The following is a 19,027-nucleotide window of genomic DNA, read 5'->3' as shown; positions in this document are numbered from 1 at the left end:
ACAGAGACTGACAGTCACTGGAAGTGCTGTCCCCACCGGTGAGCGAGGGTGCACTTCGTGTCCTCGAGGGAACCTGGAGCCCAGTTCGAGGGCGCCCTCTGGTGGTGGAGGAGCTCACGGGCCATGGGTCCGGGCAGGCACCTGGCGTGGGCCCCGCAGCTGCTCCTGGGCGCGTGCACCACCTGCCTGCCCAGCACGCCTCTGGTCACCAGGGTTTCAGCGTGCCGGACGGGTCCCCGCCAGGCCTTGCCCTTGCTCCAGGAGCCCCGGGGACACGTCATCCGTGCAGTGAGCCTCAGAGGCGCCTGGCCCTGGTCCCTCTCCTCCTGGCCACTGCCAGCTGCCCTGCCCTCCCTGGGCCACTGTGGCCTGGAGGTGGGCACGCGTCCCACCCAGTGCAGGGCCCTCAGGGGCAGCCTGGGCCCCTGTGTGCGGACCGCAGAGGCCTGCTTCCTCAGGGGAGGCGGGCAGTGCCCTGTTCTGGGGCGTTGGACCGGGGGGACAGATGTGAGGTTTCCAGGACACAGACCTGCAGGCAGGTTGGGGGGAGGGGACGTCATTCTGAGCCGTGTCCACTGCCTGCCCGTCCTCCCCTCCTCTCCTTCCTCCTCCAGGAAGCCCCTGCGGGAGCCGGTCAGAGGTCTGCAGCCCCTGGGTGGTGCTGGCCAGCCTGAGGGTGGGCTGCTTCGGGGTCCGGCGCTTTCCCCAGACCACGGCGGCCACCTCTGTCTGTCTGCAGAGGAGCTCTGCAGATGGTGGGGTGGGGGAGCTCTGCAGAGGGGGGGGGGCTGTCTCAGGCGGGGCGCCGTGGAGGGGCGGCTCGGTGACGGGGGGGGGGGGCGGGGGCCGAGGCCGCAGCACGCCCACCCGTGTGCCCATCTCTCCGCAGGCGGACAGCCCCTTCGGCTCGGTCAGCCCCTCCAAGGGCCTCTTCTCCAGGGGCGCCCAGCAGCACCGGCCCTCCAGCCCCGTGTCGGCTCCTGTGCGGCCCAAGACCAGCCCCGGCTCCCCCAAGACCGTGTTCCCGTTCTCCTACCAGGAGTCGCCGCCGCGTTCCCGCGCCGCATGAGCTTCAGCGGCATCTTCCGCTCCTCGTCCAAGGAGTCTTCCCCACCTCCAGCTCGTCTACCTCGCCGGGGGGCATCCGGTTCTTCTCCCGCTCCAGAAAAAGTAAGGCATTGATGCTATTCTTCAGGTGGGTGCCGGGCTGCCGGGGCCCTTCCTCTGGCCACCGGGCCCCTGTGCCCCCGGCCCCCTGCAGGGTCAGCGAAGGTGGCCGGGCGGCCGTGGGCGGGTGCGCAGCGCCTTCACCTGCGTCTGTCCTCGGAGCCGGTCTCTCTCCGGACAGTGTCGGTTCCGCCGGGCAGGTGGCCCCTCCTACACTGACCCCTCACGTGCGGCCGAGGCCGGGGGTGAACTGTGCACGTCCGACTCTCGGTGAGGCCTTGGCCTCCAGCCTTTTGTGAGAAGCAGCGGCAGCAGCAGCCGCGTGAAGCTCGGGTGCGTCCCCCCCCCAGGGCCCGGGCCTTGCTCAGCTCTGCCGATGGCCCCGGAGCCTGTGGTCCCGCACGGGGAGGGGGGGGATTTGAGCGGTGTCTGTCCAACAGACGGAGTGTGTGTGGGACAGAGTTCCTTCGGATCCCGAGTGTCTGTGGTGCACGTGCGGAGCCCTCTCAGTCCAGCGCCGTCGACGGCAACTGGAAGCGCACCGGGCGTACTCCTGGGTTTATTTTCCCCCTCCTCTTCCTGACTGTTTCTGCGACACGGGGAGTGCCTGCTGGGGACGGTGGGGGTGGAAGGCGTGCCCTCGGGCAGCAGAGGTTCGGGGCGTCTTCCTTTATCCCCGGGCCGCGTGGGCACGGAGACCTGCGGTCAGTACAGCGTGACCGGGAGGCCCGGCTGCAGGGGACAGTGCTGATCTCTGTGGCTGGCAAGGAAGGGCGGCTGTCTCTCTCTCTCTCTCTCTCTCTCCTTTCTTCCCTTCATTCGTCGCGCCGGCAGCAGCCCTGTCTCCAAGTGAGGTTGCATCCTGAGGTTCATGGGAGACGTGACTTTGGGGTGGACACCTCGGCCCAGCGCATGATGGGTTGGGCAGGAGCAGCCTCGGTCTACCGTTCGCATCCCGGGCTGGGATGCAGAGGGCCAGCGGGCACCGGGCGGCCGGCCTGGGGAGGGGCAGAGAAGACACTGAGCCTGGTGGTTGGGGGGGGAGCCCGCGGGTGGGCTGGTGGGCCGGAAGATGGGCCCGGCGCTCCACGCCCGGGAACAGAAGCCCACACGCCCCGTTTCTGTTCAGTGGTTGCAAGGGCTCCCCAAGGTCCTGGGCCGGAGGACACCGGTTCCCGACGTCTGACTCGTGAGATGCTCCGGATAGGTGATAGGTGTAGGCGGTTTGGTGAGGCTTTGCTCTACCTTCTGGGGGGGCGGCTGTTGGCAGGGCTCCGGAAGGTTCTGGAATGGCTGGCTGCTCATCTCAGGGAGTGTGGATTAGGCCAGGGAGGGCGGCCCAGAACCCCGGCTCGTGCTCTCACCCTGGAGCCACAGAGCCCAAGACCTTGACTTTGTCCCTGAAGGGAAACCAACCCGCCCAGCCCCGTCGTGGGCAATGTGGGAGGTCCAGGCCTGTGTCCAGCTGGGGTGTACCCCACTTCCCTGGGGGCCGTGGGGCTCCTGGCCATGATTCTGTCATCGTGCGTGGCCTTGGCGTGCGTGGAGGGCACACGGTCTCCCTGCCCATCCTCGACTTCGGTCTGTCCCTGGATGGAGACACCCAGACCACCTACAGCTCCTGCCGCCCGGGACTAATGTCGTGAAGCCGAGCTTGAGAGTAGTGCCGTCGGCCTGTGAGAAGGGTCTTCTTGCGGCCCGAGAGACAGCCCTTGACCCGCCGTGCCCACCGCGGGGATGTCGAGAAGACACCGTTTGCTACCCGAGGCCCCGGGGGGACTCGTGTCCGGCCCAGACGCCAGGACTGGCCGGGCTCCTGAGCACCGGGCGGTCCCGTCTGCAGCGGACGCTCACCGGGGAACGCCCGGTCTCCCCCGTCGGCGTGGCCGCTGGGAGCCGCAGAACCACGTCTGTGGGCGGGGCCACGTGGGGCGCGTTGGCAGCCTTACCTCTGAACTCACTTTCCTCCGTCCCCTTCACTTCCACGCCACTCGGCTCAGCAAGAAACCAAATTTGTCAGGTCCGCCTCGGGCCTTCACGGCAGCCCCGCCCCGCCCCCTCGCCCGCTCAGCTTGGGGTCCCTGTGAGTCCCCTCCAGGGGTCTTTCCTCTGCTCTCCCTCTGCCCCCCAGGAGCCAGGTAGGGCCACGCCGCTTGTCCCGGAGACCGTAGGCGTGGGCGCCTGGCTTGTACGTGCGCTGACAAGGCGTGAGCCGGCTCGGGGCGCCGGCCGCCCTCGTCTCCGTCCCCTATGTCACACCCTCCATGGCCATCTAACCTGGGTGCCCCTCCACGGCCGTCTAACCTGGGGTGCTACTCAGATGCGCACCAGCCGGGGGGCCCGGCACCGGCTCCTGGGGACAGAACGGGGTTCTGGCCTCTGCACCAGAGGCTCCGCGTCCCGGAGGTCACCTTTCGGGGTACGCGTGTTGCGCTGGGTGTGGGCTGACGGGATGTCCCGGGTGGGGCAGTCAGAGGCCTGGGCCATGGCTGTACCCCGACGGCCTCAGAAGCGGTTCCGTCTCTGTAGCCAGCCCGGCCGTGCTGGCACACTGCCCGCTAGGCCGGCCGTCCCCACATCCTGGCACCACACTTGCAAGCGCCAGGTTCTCAGGGGAACACGGGCCCTTTCTTTCCTCCGAACCATTCTGGCTCCGAGGCTCAGCCCGGGGCCAGTGGGGTCTCGCAGGGACACAGCACAGGGACCTCGCTCTGCTCCCCCTCCCCAGCGCCTCCGTCTCTCCTGGGTGGGGTGCGTCCCGTCTCCCGGGTGGGGTGCGTCCGTCTCCCGGGTGGGGCGCCTCCGTCGTCTCCCAGGTGGGGTGCCTGCCGCCGGCAGCGGAGCTACGGCGGGAGACCCTGTTCGGAGGAGAATGGAGAGCAAACCACCCAGAACAAAAGGTCCTGAGAGGCCACCGCTGAGTTCCTGCGAGGAGGAGACAGGTTTCCGGAGAGTGACCTTGGCCGTGGCCTCAGCCCCCGGCGCACCCCGTCCTGGCCGCCTCCTCAAGGGGTTTACTGCAGAACCCCCCTTCGACAAGCGTCCTCCGCGGCAAATGGAGCCCGACTCCTGGAACTGCGGTCGTGTCGCCATGGTGACGGGGGCAGACCCAAGACTCCGCTCTGCGGCCAGCGCCGCCCCTGCCCAGGCCCCGCCCTGGTGGGCCCCACGCCCTTCCCGGAAGACGCGGGTGAGGGCTGGGTCACGACCTGGGGTGTCGCAGAGGAAGGGGGTGACACAGGGCCTGAAATCGCTGCTTATCACAGTCACCGGAGGAGTGGCTCTCCCTGGTGGGTGACAGACAGTAGTCAGAGCCACAGCCACGGGTGAGGGAGGCCCTCACGGTGCCGGCAGCCTCCGGTCCGTGGGGGGCATACGGGAGTCGCGCGTCGGGTCTCCGACCAGGGCTAGCGGGGCAGTGAGGCAGGACAAAGAATTCACTTCAGGCACTGTTACACGGACTGTGAAAACACACAGTCTCAGTTCATCCTTACGGCAACATTACGGGTTGACGTGTGCACCCTCAAAAAATAAAAGCATTGGCATTCTAACCCCAGGTGTCTCTAAATGTGACCAGGTCTGGAAGTAAGGCCACCCACTGTAGGTGTCGTTAGGTGAGATAAAGTCAAACCAGAGTGGGGGTGGGGGTGGGGGCTGATTCAGTGCGACTGGTGTTTTATAGGAGGATGGCAATGTAGGGAGGATGCCACGTGACTTCAAACGCAAGGACTGGCGTGATGCGTCTACCAACCAAGGACGCCGAGGGGAGCCGGCAACCCTCGGAAGCTGGGAGAGACCAGGTTCTCCCCTGTAGGTGGCAGGTACCTGGCCAGGCTCAGCCAACTTGGGCGTTTTCTGCCCTTCCGCCGCCGAGTGACCACTAGGGGGCGACGTAGCCTCGCTGCTGAGCCTGGTGCGGGCCGTAGGTGGGCCAGCCCCGGGGGACAAGGAGGAGACTCCCTGTCCGTCCCAGGCTGGTGTGTCCAGCCCGGGACATTTGCCGTTACGTGCACCTGCCAGGCTGATGTCACAGAGGTGACAGTCCACCTCAGGCCTGCCCAGCCTGCCCAGGTCTTTCAGGTCGCCGCACGCTGATGACATTTGCCCAGAGCTGCCAGGGACTGGGACACAGCCAGGAACCAGTGATCCCCGCCCTTGTGTGGGTGACACTCCAGGTAGAGGGACAGGGAGAACATGCATCACGTGTGAACATGGGGCAGGGTGGGGGTGGCTTCTTCAGGCAGGGATGTGAAGGGCCAAGGCGCGGGGGGGGCTGGCCTCTGCCCGGCCCAGCGGGGTGGGGAGGTTTTTGTTTAGCACACGTCTTAGGCAGACCCCTGTGGGCCGCAGGTGGCAGCCCATGCGGCCAGGGAGCCGGTGTGCGGCCTTGCAGGCCAGGGCAGGATTTCACGTTTTTTGAGCGTCGGGGAGCCCGGGACGGGGCTACTGAGGGCGCGACATGCACCTGGAGGACCCTGTGGCCTCCGTGCGGTGACCGTGGTGGAGCTGGACGTGGGGGAGCCAGCGGGGGTGGCCCGGAGACCCGACACGGTGGTCTCCCACCTCCGTTCGACCCCCTCGAGCCCCACCTTCCCCAGAAAGCCCTATTCGGTTTACCTGCCTGGAGCTGCCCACCGAGCTCTGAAACGTGGCCGTTGTTTCGGGGTCTGCGCCGTCTATGTCCCCCCCCCCCCGTGCTGTGCTTCTGTCCTTTGGAAGATCGCGGGTCTGACGTGTCCTGTGCCTGCCCCCCACTCCCCCAAGCTCTCGGAGGTCCTCCCAGCGCCAGCCAGAGCCCCTCCCCGGGGGGCGCCCTGGGGGTCCGGGCGGGGAGGGTTACTCTGGGGACCCTGAGCGAGCTCCCTCCCGCCTCCTTCCTCCTGTGGACCCCCAGCCCCCCGAGCTGCGGTGCCCGTGTCCTTTCCCTCCCCTCTCAGACCGAAGCCGACTGTCGGGGAAGGTGGGCACAGGGGTTCAGACTGTAAGGGGGGGTGCTGCCAGGAGCTCAAGGCCACGCACCTGCGGAGCAGTGGCCACCCTCACAGCTGAGAAGGGGTTCCTCGCGTCACACCTGACACGACAGATGCCTTTAGGGAGCCGTTTTCTCCCCAGAACCCCACAGCCACGCGGCATCAGCTCGGGGGCGGGGTGGGGGGGTTCCTCCAGTCGGCCATACACTGAGCAGAAGGGGCATCCAGCCCTGGCCAGGCGGCTCCGCTGGTTGTCCCATGGGTTGCCGGTTCGATCCCCGGTCAGCGCACATAGAACAGGCAGCCGATCGATGTTTCCCTCCCTCTCTCGTCCTTCATCTTTTTCTAAAAAATCAGTAAACAATTCCCGGGTGAGGGTTTTTTAAAGGGGATCTGCGTGGGCTGCCCCATACCGGTGACCTCCACTGACGGAAGTCCTCCCCGCTGGGCCCTGGGGCGCCACCTCTGTCCTACCAGAAGGAAGGCGTTGGAAACTGCTGACCGGGACGGCCAGCTGCTCTGGTTACACCGAGGGCTACTGTAGGTCACGGCTGCGGTGTCTGTAGGGCAGGCAAGAAGGTGACAGCACGCCTGGGGACCCAGGCGTCCCCGTCCACCCCTGAGGGACCCACACTGGTCACGGCAGCCGTTTGAAGTGCTCTCGTCTGCCGCCGCCCGCAAGAAACACAGCCTGCAGTGACCCGGCTCGTGTGGGCCGGAAGCCTTTCTCTCTGGAACAGTGCTCGCCCTGGGCCCTGCCTCCTCTTCCATCCCCCGCTGGTGGTTTCCGAGCCTGCAGCCTCTGCCCTCACAGCACAGGACTCCCGGGGAGGGGGGGGCCTCAGGAAGACGCCACCCTGGTGGTCAGCAGCAGCAGGGCGGGGCCGAGCGGCTGGCAGGCAGCCGGGGAACTCCAGGGGCAGAGCGCCGGGGCAGTGGGGCGCGGGCCTTGGCCAGAGGTGCGGGGTAGGATGGTGGAGGGCTCTCTTTCTAAGTCCAGCCAGCGCACGGCCGTGACCGAGCTCGTGTGCACTCGGGACCCCCAAGTGCATTTCACTTTCTGCTCACGGTTACGTTCGGATTCCAGGACTCCCGCGTGCGGGGCTGGGCTCCTGGGCTGGGTCAGCCGCCCCTCCCCCCCGCCCCGCGGTCCCTTCCGCCCCGTGCCCTGTCCGGGCTCTGTGTCTTCGGGTGTCGGGCGGGCCGTGTGAGTGGAACTTGTGAGACGCTGGTCCTTGCGCCCGTCTCTGTGTTGGGCCGTGGGCAGCTCTTCCTCCTCCCCCGGCAGCTCGAGTTTGCTGTCCAGATACAAGCCCGTGTTCCGCCGAAGGCTTTGCTGCGCCTGGAGGAATGAACTCAGGCTTTGGAGGCTTTCACTCAGAACCCCCAAGACTTCGTTCCACTTGCCAGGGGCCTGGGTGCTGGGACCCCCCTGCCACCGTCGCCCATGATCAGCCGCCCCACGGCGGCTGTTTGTCCCACTCCAGGGGCCCCAGGCCCCCAGCGTTTGGGCCTGACGCCCGCAGCCGGTCTCTCTCGCGGGACCTGGCTTCTCTCCGGGGGCCCCATCCACGGCGCCCGGCGGTCAGGGTCCCGCCCGGGGCGGAGCCACTCCATGCGGGTTGAAGCAGCCGGCACTCGATGCGGTGGCTCTGCGGGCGACGGCGGGGACGCCAGCCGGAGACGAGTGGGGGAGCCCCTCCTCTGCGGCGGGAGAGGTGAAGGGGGCCACGGTGCAGGGAGTGGCAGCGGGGGGGCACACGGAGGTGACCTGGCAGAAGCCGGGGGTCAGTCTGCATGGCAGGATCGGGACAGAGGGCTGCGGCCACAGCCGGAGATGCCGCCTGGCCTTGGCCTCTCCCGCCCCCAGGCTGCAGGCCGGCCGGAAAGGCCAGCCCCGGGCACCAAGCAGAGCCGCCCTGGGGGAGGGTGGGGTTACCCCGGCCCCGGAACTTCCCATGAGGGTCCCCTCCGGCGGGCTTGCCTCCCGCCTTTGTCTCCAGCCCCGGCCCCCGCCTCCCGTTCCTCGTCCTGGATGCTGGTCCCCAGCCTGTCCCTAACATGCGTGTCTCTAACATGCGTGTCCCTAACATGCATGTCCTGCATGTCAGTTTCCTTCTCAGAGTCTGCCGCTCGGGGACCCTGCGACTCTTGTTGAGGTCAGCAGGCGCCCTCCCCCAGTCCTCGGCCCAGTGCCCTGAGGTCACGGGGTCGTGTGAGGGAGCGAATGGGCGAGTGAGTAAGGAGGAGGAGGGAGGGAGGGGAGGGGCTGATGAACGAGTGAAGTGAGGTGGGACCGAGCCCGGCCCGAGCTGGTGGCGCCGGTCGGGTCTGGGGCGGGCTCTCTGCTCCCCGAAAGCTGTGCCAGTGGCCCTGGGTCAGTCCCCACGTGTGGCCAGAGTCCAGAGTTCGGTGAGTTTTACCCTGTGCCTGGCTCAGTAAGGTTTTCCCTGGCCTGGCTCGCTCCCCGGCTCGATTCCAAGGTGCACAGCAGGCCCCCGCGCCCACAGCAGCCCCCTGAGCCGCCCTGGCTCTGAGGAAGCCAGGGCCCTGGGCCCTGCGCTGACCGGCCGCGGCCGGAGCCTTCTGGATCCGGGCAGCTGGTGAGGCCGGCTCCTGGGGCTGAGCGGACTGCACGAGAACGTGACTCGCCTGCCTGCCCACAAAGAAAGGAAAAGTATGCGTGGCATCTGAGTTTCCTGAAAAGTTCAGCCAGCACTCTGCCATGTGGCCTGGCACCCGGCGTGGTCCCCGGGGAGGGCGCCCTCTGGTGGCTGTCACGCAGATGTGGCCGCGAGGAGCCCCGGGGCATAGTCAGTCCAAGGAGATGCTGACCCACGAGGCGCCCCTGCCCTGAGCACGTTACTTCTTCATTCCTTTTGAAAAGTCACGTTTTATCTTGACGATTTCAACCTTGCAGAGGAGTTGCAAAAACACACAAAGAACCTCACGTACCTTTTACCCAGAATCCCCAGCCTGAATGTTCCCCGCCTCCGCCCGTGGCCTCTCTCTCGCCCTCCCAGCGCAGGTCTGTGTGGGTTAACATGGTGCCTACGCCGTCCAGAGGCAGTGGCAGACATGGAGTGTCCCCTTACCCCTGAACCCCGCTGCAGCGGAGTCTCCCACAGCTGGGGCGTTCTCCTACCCGCAGGTTGAAAGTCCAAATCAGGAAGTTCGCACTGACCCGGGAGTCTGCGCTGTGCTCACGCAGGCTGTGCTCCGTGGCACGAGCCGTCTCTGCTGCTCGCTTTGTGGGGAGCAGAGATCCCCCACCCTGCCCTGCTCCGGGCTGCCCTTTCCCCTCCGTCTCTCTCTCTCAGTCCCCAGCGCTTTTCTAGGTGACCCAGGCCAGTCACTATGCGGCCTGACCTCCGCTCCGGGTCGGCTGCCCCTCCACCCAAACCCAGAGGGACCTTTTAACTTACACACGCATTCAGCCCTCGTGTGGTTTATGCCGGTAGACCCTGTGTGGTGTCCATTGTGATGGACGAGAAACACTCCCTTCCCCGTCTTCCCCGGTCTCCCTTCTGGCCTCTTTTTAAAAATCAACCTTTTCTTTGTATAAAGAGCCACTTTAGACGTGTTTTCCAATCACCCCCTTGCACTTTTAATAAAGTAGATGTATTGTTTGTGCGAGGAGGCAGTGGATGTTATTTGCACACTGTGTGTGTGTGTGTGTGTGCACGTGCTTTGGGTGTGAAAAGAATTCACGGCCCCTCCCCGGGCCCACCTTCACCCCCGGGGGCAGCACTGCCCTCCTGGGACCGAGAAGAATTTGGGGTGGGGGCGCTAGCGAGCACAACCACATCGGCTAGCTCGGGGCAAGGCCCCTCTGGACTAGTGAGCAGTCCGAGTTACTGGTTACCTTTTCTGTATTTGTCGGCCTGAGGAAACGAGCCAGGCACCTGAGTGGTCTCGGGCTTCCTCGGCGTCTGAAACCGGAGCCACTTAGCACCCAGACATGAATCTCTTCAAGGGTTAGATTCGTAGACACGTGGCAGTTTTCTGACTCAGGAGACACCAAATATAATTCCACCCCTTTATAGATGCTTTGGGGCCCTAATTACATGGGCCCGTGGCCCCCCTCCGTGTATCCAACCACCACTCACGAGTGAAGACCAAGTTCAAACCACGACACTCCTTCCCCCTTCTGTGCCGGAGACGCGGAGACGCGGAGACGCGCTCTGGCCCGAGTTCGGCCATGAGCCGCGCCCCGCCCCGCCCCGCCCCGCCCCACTGCAGTCGCCGCTGGACTGCAGAGGAAGTCACCGGAGGAAGAGCCCTTGGCCCCTCATTCAAGAACTGAATGTTCCAGCTTGAGCTTTGGCCGGTGAGCAGGGTGTTGGCCGTGAATGTCTAAGATCTCAGACCTGGGGTCTGCAGGAGGAACCGCCCCCCCGTCTGTGGGGCTCCTCGTGCAAGTCCAGGTGCCTGGCTGGCCGGCTGGAGCTGCACCCCCCCACCCCCGCAGCGCCGTCCCGATGCAGAGCCGCTGGGCAGCGGCCGGGGGTCAGCCACTGAGGCCGCACCAAGGCGTCCCCCGAGCGCCCGTCTGCACAGGCGTGGTAGCACGTGTCAGACGCTCTGCTGCCACCGGGGCCGTGTTGCTATTTTATCTCATGTGATTTCTTTCCAGAAGAATTTGAGGGTGGGGAGGGGCATGAAGGGGCTCGGGCTGTGTGTTGATCTCTGTCAGGGGAGAAACGAGCCCGATACGTGAAGCCCAGTTGCTCTGAGGTGCCGGTGCTCACCCGTTATTTTAAGCTCGACTGTTGCTGCTGTCCTGTGCTGTATCTCACTAGTCGGGAGGAGCAGGTCCAGGACAAAGGTCAGCTCAGGCCTCGCGTCGAAGCCAGGGGTTTCCAGGAGAAGGCAGCGCCAGGGCAGCCGGGGTCCCCCTTGGGGAGCCCGGGATCCGGGAGGCGGAAGCCTGCTCGGTTGCCAGGAGGTGAGGGCCCGGTTGGCTACACTCCGGCCTTCCGCGGAGCAGGTGAGGGATCGGTCTTGACCCCTGTCCAGGCTTTGCACGCCCTGTTCAGTCGGGCCTTTCCAAGACACAGCTTAGAGAATGAAACAGGGATCAGGCGCTCGGCTTCTAGAACCTTCAGGGCCTTTGGAAGCCATTGCTCCACGGCCCTTGAGTCCAAGGCTGGCCCCGGGGGCCGCTCCGGAACGCGCAGAGTCCGCAGCAGGTCCTCGTCAACTGCCTCCGGCACCCTGGGGGGCCCTTGGCCCGGCGTGCAGACCCCCAGGGACTGCAGGGCCCACCTGGAGGGACTAAATGAGGCCTCCACCGAGCCCTTCCCCGGGGCCTTGGGGCCCCTCGGATGCTAAGGCGGTTTCTGGACTTCACGCTTTGGGGGTGCCACATTTGGCATGCTAACAGGAGTCACTGCCGTGGGTTTGCGCTTTGTCTGCACTTCTCTGTACCCTAAAAATGAAGAGACCCCCACTGCCCTGGGCTTGAGGTGCCACCGGTATGAGCTCGCAAGTGGAGGGGCTCTGTCTTTGCCCAACAAACCCACCCCCTTGTCGCTCAGAGAGTCTCTCCACTCCAGCTCCTGGGGTGGCCGCGAGGCCGTGCGTGACCGTGGGCGTGCTGGGTGCCGTGGGAGGTGCCCTAGTCAGGGTGGGGCGGCACTCTCCTGAGCCCCTGCCTCCCCCACCCTGCAGCTCTGGGGGAGGGGACCCGTAGGGCCCCAAGGAGGTGACATGGGATCTCGCTCCAAGTCAAGTGCCGCGGTGACCTTTAGAACTTTCCGTGAAATATGACACAGGGTTTTGCAACCAGCAGGAGGGGCGCTGGCAGAAGATGTGCTAACGCGAGTGGCCCCACCCCCCCACCCCCGGCTCGGGCCCCCGCCGTCCTCTTGCGTAACCGGGTCCGTTTGGCCGCAGCCTCTCGCCGGGCAGCTCTGGGCGCTTTTCAGGCACCGTCCCACAGGCCTCAGCGGCTCCAAGCAAGGCTTCGGTTGGGCGTGTCCTCCGTTTCCTTGGTCAGCACCCCGACAGAGGGGAGGCAGCCTGGGGTCCTCTGGGCCCCTGGACCGGGGTCCGGCGGACCCGGGATCGAGCCCCACCTCATCCACGGGGCTCCCTCCCAGGGGGTTCTTGGCCCAATCCTTCCCCTTCTCTGAACCTCTGTTCCTTTTCATTTCTTAAGTCGGACAGTAACGGCCAGCCGGCCGGCCTCTCAGCCGGGACGGTGCTCTGGGAGGAGCCTGTGCACCCACAGGGCCCCGCTGTGCCGGCCGCTCCGCCACACGGGGCCCCCAGGCCGCTCTGCGCCCGGCACAGCGCCCGAGCGGCTTGGCTTCAAGGAGGAGGAGGAGGGTTTGGGGCCTTGAGGATTTTATTATTGTAGTGCAGTTGGCAGTCCAGAGGGGGCGTGGGCTCCAAGGGGGCTGTTGCGGGGGGCCATCCACCCTCCGCCGGGCCAGGCGTCTGACGGAGGGGGTGGCAGACAGAAGCCGGGCATCAGCCGTGTGTCTGCCACGTCCTGGGTGGGGGCCATGGCCGGCAGCTCGGCCTCAGAGCCGGTGCCTGGGACACAGACGCCCGTGTGAGAGGCTGTGGGGACAGGCCTCCGGCGCTCCAGCTGAGGGGGGTGCGACGACCGAGCTGATGTCCCCGCGGTCTGGGGTCGCAGGGCCTTTCTCCGAGACCGTAAGAGCTCATCACGCCCGCAGCAGGGTGGTGCCGCAGGCTGCACGTGCCTCCCCACCCCCTCCCCGGGCCCTCGGGTGAGACATGCTGCCCCCCCAGGTGGCCGTGCACAGAGCACACCCTGCCCCTGGCCCCTGTCCTGCCCCCGTGCGAGGAGCCCCCTCACGGAGTGCTGGTCCCCCCGAGGCGGGAGCGGCCCCTCTGTCTGGGGACCGAAGACTCGCACCAGACGGGATAAGACGCGGGCTCACGGCGGGAAGTGTCCTCCCCTGAGACAAGAGAAAGCAAGTGCCCTCCCACGTCACGTCACGTCACGTGTGGGCCCAGAGCTGGAAACCCAGGAGGACTGCGGCGACAAGAACCAAGAACGCAGTTTGAGCGACCTGCCACCCGCCCCGTCCCGGCCCCGAGGAAGGAGTCAAAACGGTGACCGGTGACGGTACTGCGCCCTCGGGTGGGGGGACCTGCTGAGGCACAGAGAGGTGTCCTGCCGTCCCAGCGACGCGGCCCGGTTCCGAGCTGGGTCCCAGCGCCCGCCGAGGGAGCCGAACGTCGGACCCAGAGACGCCCCGGCCCTCGGACCGACGTGTGGAAGGAAATGCGGTTCTTCCCGGGAGCCGGCACTCACTCCCTCCCTTAAAAAGAGGCCCCCGAGGGTGGGGGCGCGCCCTGTGAGGACACCCTGGGAGTCCCGGCGGGTGCAGATGCCCCGCTCATGCACGCGGGGCCGCCGGCCGGTGGGGACTGAACGGGACGGGCAGGGCTCCCGCGAGAGCTCTCGGGTCCACGGTTGGGGTGCGTCCGGCCCCAGTCCAGGCACGCCCTCTCTCTCTAAAGACAATTTTTTTAAAAATGTCCATGGGTCAGGATTAAAAAAAAAAAAGAAAAAAGTACGTGTTGGTGTAGTTGGGTCTCTTTGGGGCTTTGTGTGCACTCTCGAGGTAGCTGCGTTTGTCGTCGCCTGGCTCTCCGTAAAGCTGCCCCGAGCGTGGCCCCGACTCCTTGCACGGGCAGCGTGCCCTCCTGTGGGCAGTGTAGGCGGTGCGGGCCGAGCGCGGGGTGTCTGCCAGTCAGAGTCAGGGCCAATGCCACCGCCTCCCTTCAGAACACCCACCCGCCGTCTCGGCACCCGGCAGCTACCCCGAGTGACGTGGGGGGGCCTCTTCCCCACTCGGGGCCCCACCCGGTCTCTGCTCTGCGAAGCCACCGGCGGCTCCCGCAGCGAGCTAATTCACAGAGCGGCGCGCGGGCCGGGCGGCTGCCGTGGCTCTGGCCCCGGGGCCAGAGGGAGCAAGGTGTCTTCCCGCTTCTGTGCTCAGCACCCGGACACATCCCCCGCGGGAGGGTGTCCGGGTCTGGGGGGCGTTCCCCGCGCCTGGGACACGCACCCGGTGGGCAGGTCGGCTCAGGGCAGACGCCCCCGCAGCCGGCCGGTGTCACGACATGCACTGTGATGGGGCTGGAGACTTGCAAACGCCGAGCGTCTCTCGGCTGCCTGAAGGTTACGGCGACGAGAGGGAGTGGAGAGAGGGGAACTTTCCACATCCCTCCGGCCGCCCACGGCCCTCTGGCACCCAGCAGGACTCGGCCTCTGGCCCCGCCGATGGCGGACTCTGGTCTGCAGGTGTTTGTGAAACTAGGGGTCGTGGGCAGATGGTGAATTTGGAATCAGATGAGTAAGGGTCAAGTCCACGGTCTCCCCTCCTGCTAGCTGTCTGATCCCAGTCGGGGCGCATCTCCAACTCTAAGCGATTCATCGTAAATAAAGCGGGGGTGCTCACACCTGCCCGCCCCCCGCCCCCTGCCGTGGGAGGGGGTGAGATACGACAATCCCTGTGAGGCGACTCGAACGCTGACTGGCAGGTGGGGGGCACTCGGCAGGCAGACGGGGTTGTCATTTCCCCCCTGGGAGGGAGTCCTTAGAGGACACGATGCCTTCGGATTATTCACGACCCTGACCCCCTCCGTCAGCAGCTGCCTCAGTCGTGGTCGGATGGAGGCTTAATAACCACCTGGTGAGTGAGCGGCCGTGTGCGGGCACAGAGCCGTCGGGCGGGACTCCGAGGGGGATTGTTTTCGTTTGCTCTCGGTCGCTGCACTGCCAAGTTCCCTCTGGCTCCATGCCTGCTCGTCCAAGACAAGGGCGTTACCCCCGACGTAGATAAAAACTACTCCTTCTCGTCAAATGTGCCCCCTTTTTATTTCTGAGGGGAACACCTGTTTAGGGTCCTTTCCTAAAGAAGTGAGGCTTTGTTTGTTTATTTACTTACTGTTTTTAAAGATTTTATTTTTACAGACAGGGAAGGGAAGGGGAAAGAAAGGGAGAGAAACATCCATGTGTGGTTGCTTCTCACACGCCCCCTGCTGGGAACCCAGCCCACAACCCAGGCTTGTGCCCTGAGTGGGAATCGAACCGGCGACCCTTTGGTTTGCAGCCTGCGCTCAATCCACTGAGCTACACTAACCAGAGCTTGTTTACTTGTTTATTTAACCTCATCTAAGGGTATGTTCATTGACTTCAGAGAGAGGAAGGGAGAGAGAGAGAAACATCGGTTGGTTGCTTCCCGTACGTGTCCCCTACCGGGGATCAAACAAACCTGCCCTTGAGGTGTGTGCCCTGACTGGGACTTGAACCTGCAACCTTCTGTTGTTCGGGACGGCGCTCAGGACACCTGAGCCGCTGGGCCGGGGCTAGGCTTCATTTGTGAATCAGAATGTTCAGTGTCTGTTAAGAGCTGAGTGGATTTACAGGAAAGGAGGAAGGAGGGGAAGGTGGGGAGGAGGGAGGGAGGGAGGAAGGAAATCTGACTGTGAAGCTCAGAACTGCCCGACGTGGTCTCTTTAGGCGCTGACCACAGTGCGCTGAGCACAGAGATAGTCCCCCCCACACTGGGGACCCAACTGGAGGGGTTCTATGACCTGGTTCTGGAGGTCAGGCCCCGCCACGGTGGTCCTGGCTTGGCCTGGCCCCGGCCCCTCTCCGGACCGTCCAGCCCTCAGGGCCGAGCCCCCACCGAGCTCTGCTCTCCCAGCTGGGCTGTGTGCCTGCCCCTCCGTCCATCTGTCCCAATGACACGCGTCCGTTCTGGCCACTCACCATCCGTCACGGGTGGGTTTCGGGAGGAGTTGGTGGTGGTGAGCAGTCCGTCTTCGTCGCTCTGCTCCGAGTCACTGGAGCCCTCCTGAGGGTGAGACCGCTTGGGGGGTGCGTTCGGGCATCCTGGTGGCCGAGAGCGGACGGACCGGCGGTCTGCCCGGCGGCCCCGGCAGGACCGGGCGGCGCACGGACCGTCCAGCGGTCACACGTGCAAACTCTGGGCAGCGGGCCAGCGCACCCACGTCTCGTCTCAGCTCACAGAGGGCGGCTGAGGCCCGCGGACAGGAGGGAGCCTTCTCAGGGTCACAACGGTGGGCGCATCCCCTCCCCTCCCTGGAGTCTCGTGAGGACGTCGGGAAAAAAGAAGGGAAAATGTTTCCCCTCTCTGCGGGGTTAAAGTTTGTTTCACGATGGCCCGGCACACCCTGAAAGCAGTCGGGGTGGTTTCCTTAGACCCGGAGCCTGGCTCAGAAGTGCGGCCCTGGTTGTGCGGTTAGCTGCCGGACCTCGGACAGGCCGCTGCCCCTCCCAAGCCTCAGTTTCCCCACCTGCCCCAGAAGGGGGTTGCACCAGACCCTCTCTAAAAATCTCTTTTGAGCTCTGTGACTCTGCAGTCCTTAGCAAATCCAAGGTTCCAGTTTGCTGCCCCCTCCGGTGAATTCCGGGGGGGGGGTTCCCAAGCCCCCGCCCCCCATAGGTGGGCTTTTTTCTTCCGTCCCGAGGAGCCAGAGCCGAAGCAGACTCACCAGGTCCCAGCCCCGAGACAGGTGGCCCCTCCGCCGAGGAGCAGCCGGCGCCTCCTGACCCTTGGAACACATGAATCAAAATAGTTGTGTGATGTCATGTCACAATGGGAGCGCGCTCCGGCCAATGGGTGCCAAGGATTGTCTGCCCGGTGCGGTTTCCTTTTACAGGCTTTTTAAAGAGACATCTGCAGACCCGCACATGACCGGCGGGCTGGTGCTCCCCGGGCCCGTTCCGGCGTCCCTCCTCCTCTAACGTGACGGAGGGAGAGCCCCCGGGCGTGCCGGGTGCAGGGCTGGCCCGTGCTCCACAAACAGACCCACGGCCAGGCTCTGCCTGTGCTCGCGGAGGCTCCCTGCCACTGCGGGCCGGCGGGCCGCCCGGCGCTGCAGCCCAGCTCTGCCGGAGGAAGGGCGGCGGGGGGTTCCCGCCCGGTGAGTCCCGTGGCTGCCGGCCCGAGAGTGGCCGTCCTGCGTCCCTGCCCCCTGGGGACCTCGCCCGGACTCCCAGGCCGCGTCTCTGAGCTGCTGGGGGCCGAGGCCTCGGGGCGCCCCACGCCTCCCGGCGGATGCCGCACCTCCCCCGGCTCCCCGCCGCCTCCGCCGGGGGCTGACGCTGGCTCCACGCCCCTGGTGTGGCCGCCTGTCGCCGCTCCTGTGGCCGCAGCGACCCATGAAGCGCTTCGGCAGCCTCAGGGGGAAGAAGAAGCCCAAGGAGCCGAGCCGCAGCACCGAGAGGCGGCAGTCGGAGCCCCATGGTCTCTACGGTAGGACGCTGCCCTGTGCGCCCCGGCTGGGGGTACTGCAGTGGGTGGGGGCGGGGGGAGACCCAGGGGGGTATGTGTGTGTGTGCGTGCACGGGTGTGCACGCGTGTGCAGACCTCAGGGGCGTATGTGTGTGTGTGCGTGCACAGGTGTGTGTGTGTGCACAGGTGTGCACACGTGTGCAGACCCGGGGGGGGGAGCCGGTGCAGCTCTCCCTCTCCGCCGTGGCAGAGACTGTCGGGGCGGCAGGCGGAGGTGTGTTCGGGTGTGTTCGGGTGTGTTTCCTCACTGACGGCAGCGCTGGTGGTGCACGGCCCCGCGTGCCTCTCCCAAGGTGACTTCCTCTCTCTCTCTCGTGCCCACCTGGCCCGACACGGTCAGTGACCTGTCAGGCTGTCGTTCACGTAGGTGAGCCCAGCAGCGCGGGGACGAGGAAGGAGGGGCGGGGGCTGCGGTTTTCTGGCCGTGAGGCGGGAAGTGCACGTGTGTGCAGGAACCTGGCCGGAGGGGTGTGGGAGGAGGGATTCTGCGGCCACCTTCGCCCTGGGGCGGGGCCGCTGGGCAGGTCAGGGTCTGCGTGGGAGGGAGCGACACCTGGTCGGTCTGGGGGGTCGGGGGGAGCTGGCTGTTCCGTCCCCTGGGGCCCGCTCCAGCCTCTGCCCGCACAGGGGGTCGGGGCCACTGTGGCTGCAGTGGTTGGGGGGGGCGTCTCCTCGGGGTGTGTCCAGGGACCTGTGGGTTGGGGTGGGGCTGCCCATGAGGCTGGGGTTGGGCAGGTGGAGCCCGAAGCATGCTGGGCTTCCTGGCGCCTGCGAGCCCTGCCACTCCCAGCAGACAGGAGGCCGCGCTGTGTGAGCACAGGTGTGCACCGGTTCCTGGCCGCCCCGCTGGGGTGTCCCGAGCGCTTCCTGAGCACCCCGCCGTCCAAGGGGACAGGCTCCCACACCCCGGGGGGTGAGGACGGGGACAGCGAGGGTGCGTCAGATTTTATGTCACGCGAGTGGCATGTGACACCGTGTGCGGGCCATAAGGAAGTGTCTGCGGCAGAACATGGTGGGGGGGGTCAGAGAAGAGAGGGGTCATCGGAAAAACCGCCTGCATCTCAGCGCCGTCCGGTCACTTCCGGCCGGCGGGCCTCGTGTGCCATGGGGTGGCCCCGGGCGTGAGCACCTGGGACTCAGTGGCAGCCCCCCGGGGCAGTGCAGTGCCGGGGGGTGGGGGGGGTCTTCAGTCTCGGGAGGAACCAGGTTGTGCATCTGACTGGATACAAAGGTGAATTCTCGGAGGAACAAGGCCGGCGCCTCGCCCTGTCCGGGGCGGGGGAGTCCCAGACGACCTGCTGCGGGTTCCCAGACGCGGTTTAAAAAGATGACACACTGAGCAATAAAGCAATAAACCCCCGTTTGCTCTGGAATTGAGCCTGAACCTGCTGCTGGGGGCCCAGCGGTCAGGTTCTGGGGACGGGGACGGGTGGCCCCTCATTGAAAGCCGCTCGCTGGCCAGAGGGCAGCTTCTCCCCTCGCGTGTTAAACCTGGCTGTCGCCCTGTCCCCTGCACTTCTGGGGGCAAAAACATTTGCATGTCCACCAAGCTTTGCAAGTGCTCGTGTGCAAATGCCG

General features: G+C 65.9%; 1 protein-coding gene across 1 annotated transcript in view; it reads left to right on the top strand.

Annotated features, from left to right (window-relative positions):
* Positions 1-19,027, top strand: part of PRKAG2 (protein kinase AMP-activated non-catalytic subunit gamma 2) — a 178,945-nt gene that overhangs the window by 60,548 nt on the left and 99,370 nt on the right. The window contains 3 exon segments of the mRNA XM_028525536.2: positions 890-1,052; positions 1,055-1,111; positions 1,114-1,170. Coding sequence (XP_028381337.2) covers positions 890-1,052; positions 1,055-1,111; positions 1,114-1,170 — 277 coding nt within the window.

Source organism: Phyllostomus discolor, chromosome 10 (genome assembly GCF_004126475.2).
Source record: "Phyllostomus discolor isolate MPI-MPIP mPhyDis1 chromosome 10, mPhyDis1.pri.v3, whole genome shotgun sequence".
In the NCBI taxonomy this organism is placed as follows: Eukaryota; Metazoa; Chordata; class Mammalia; order Chiroptera; family Phyllostomidae; genus Phyllostomus; species Phyllostomus discolor.
Note: the sequence above shows the minus strand (reverse complement) of the source record. Positions and strands in the feature narration are given on the sequence as shown.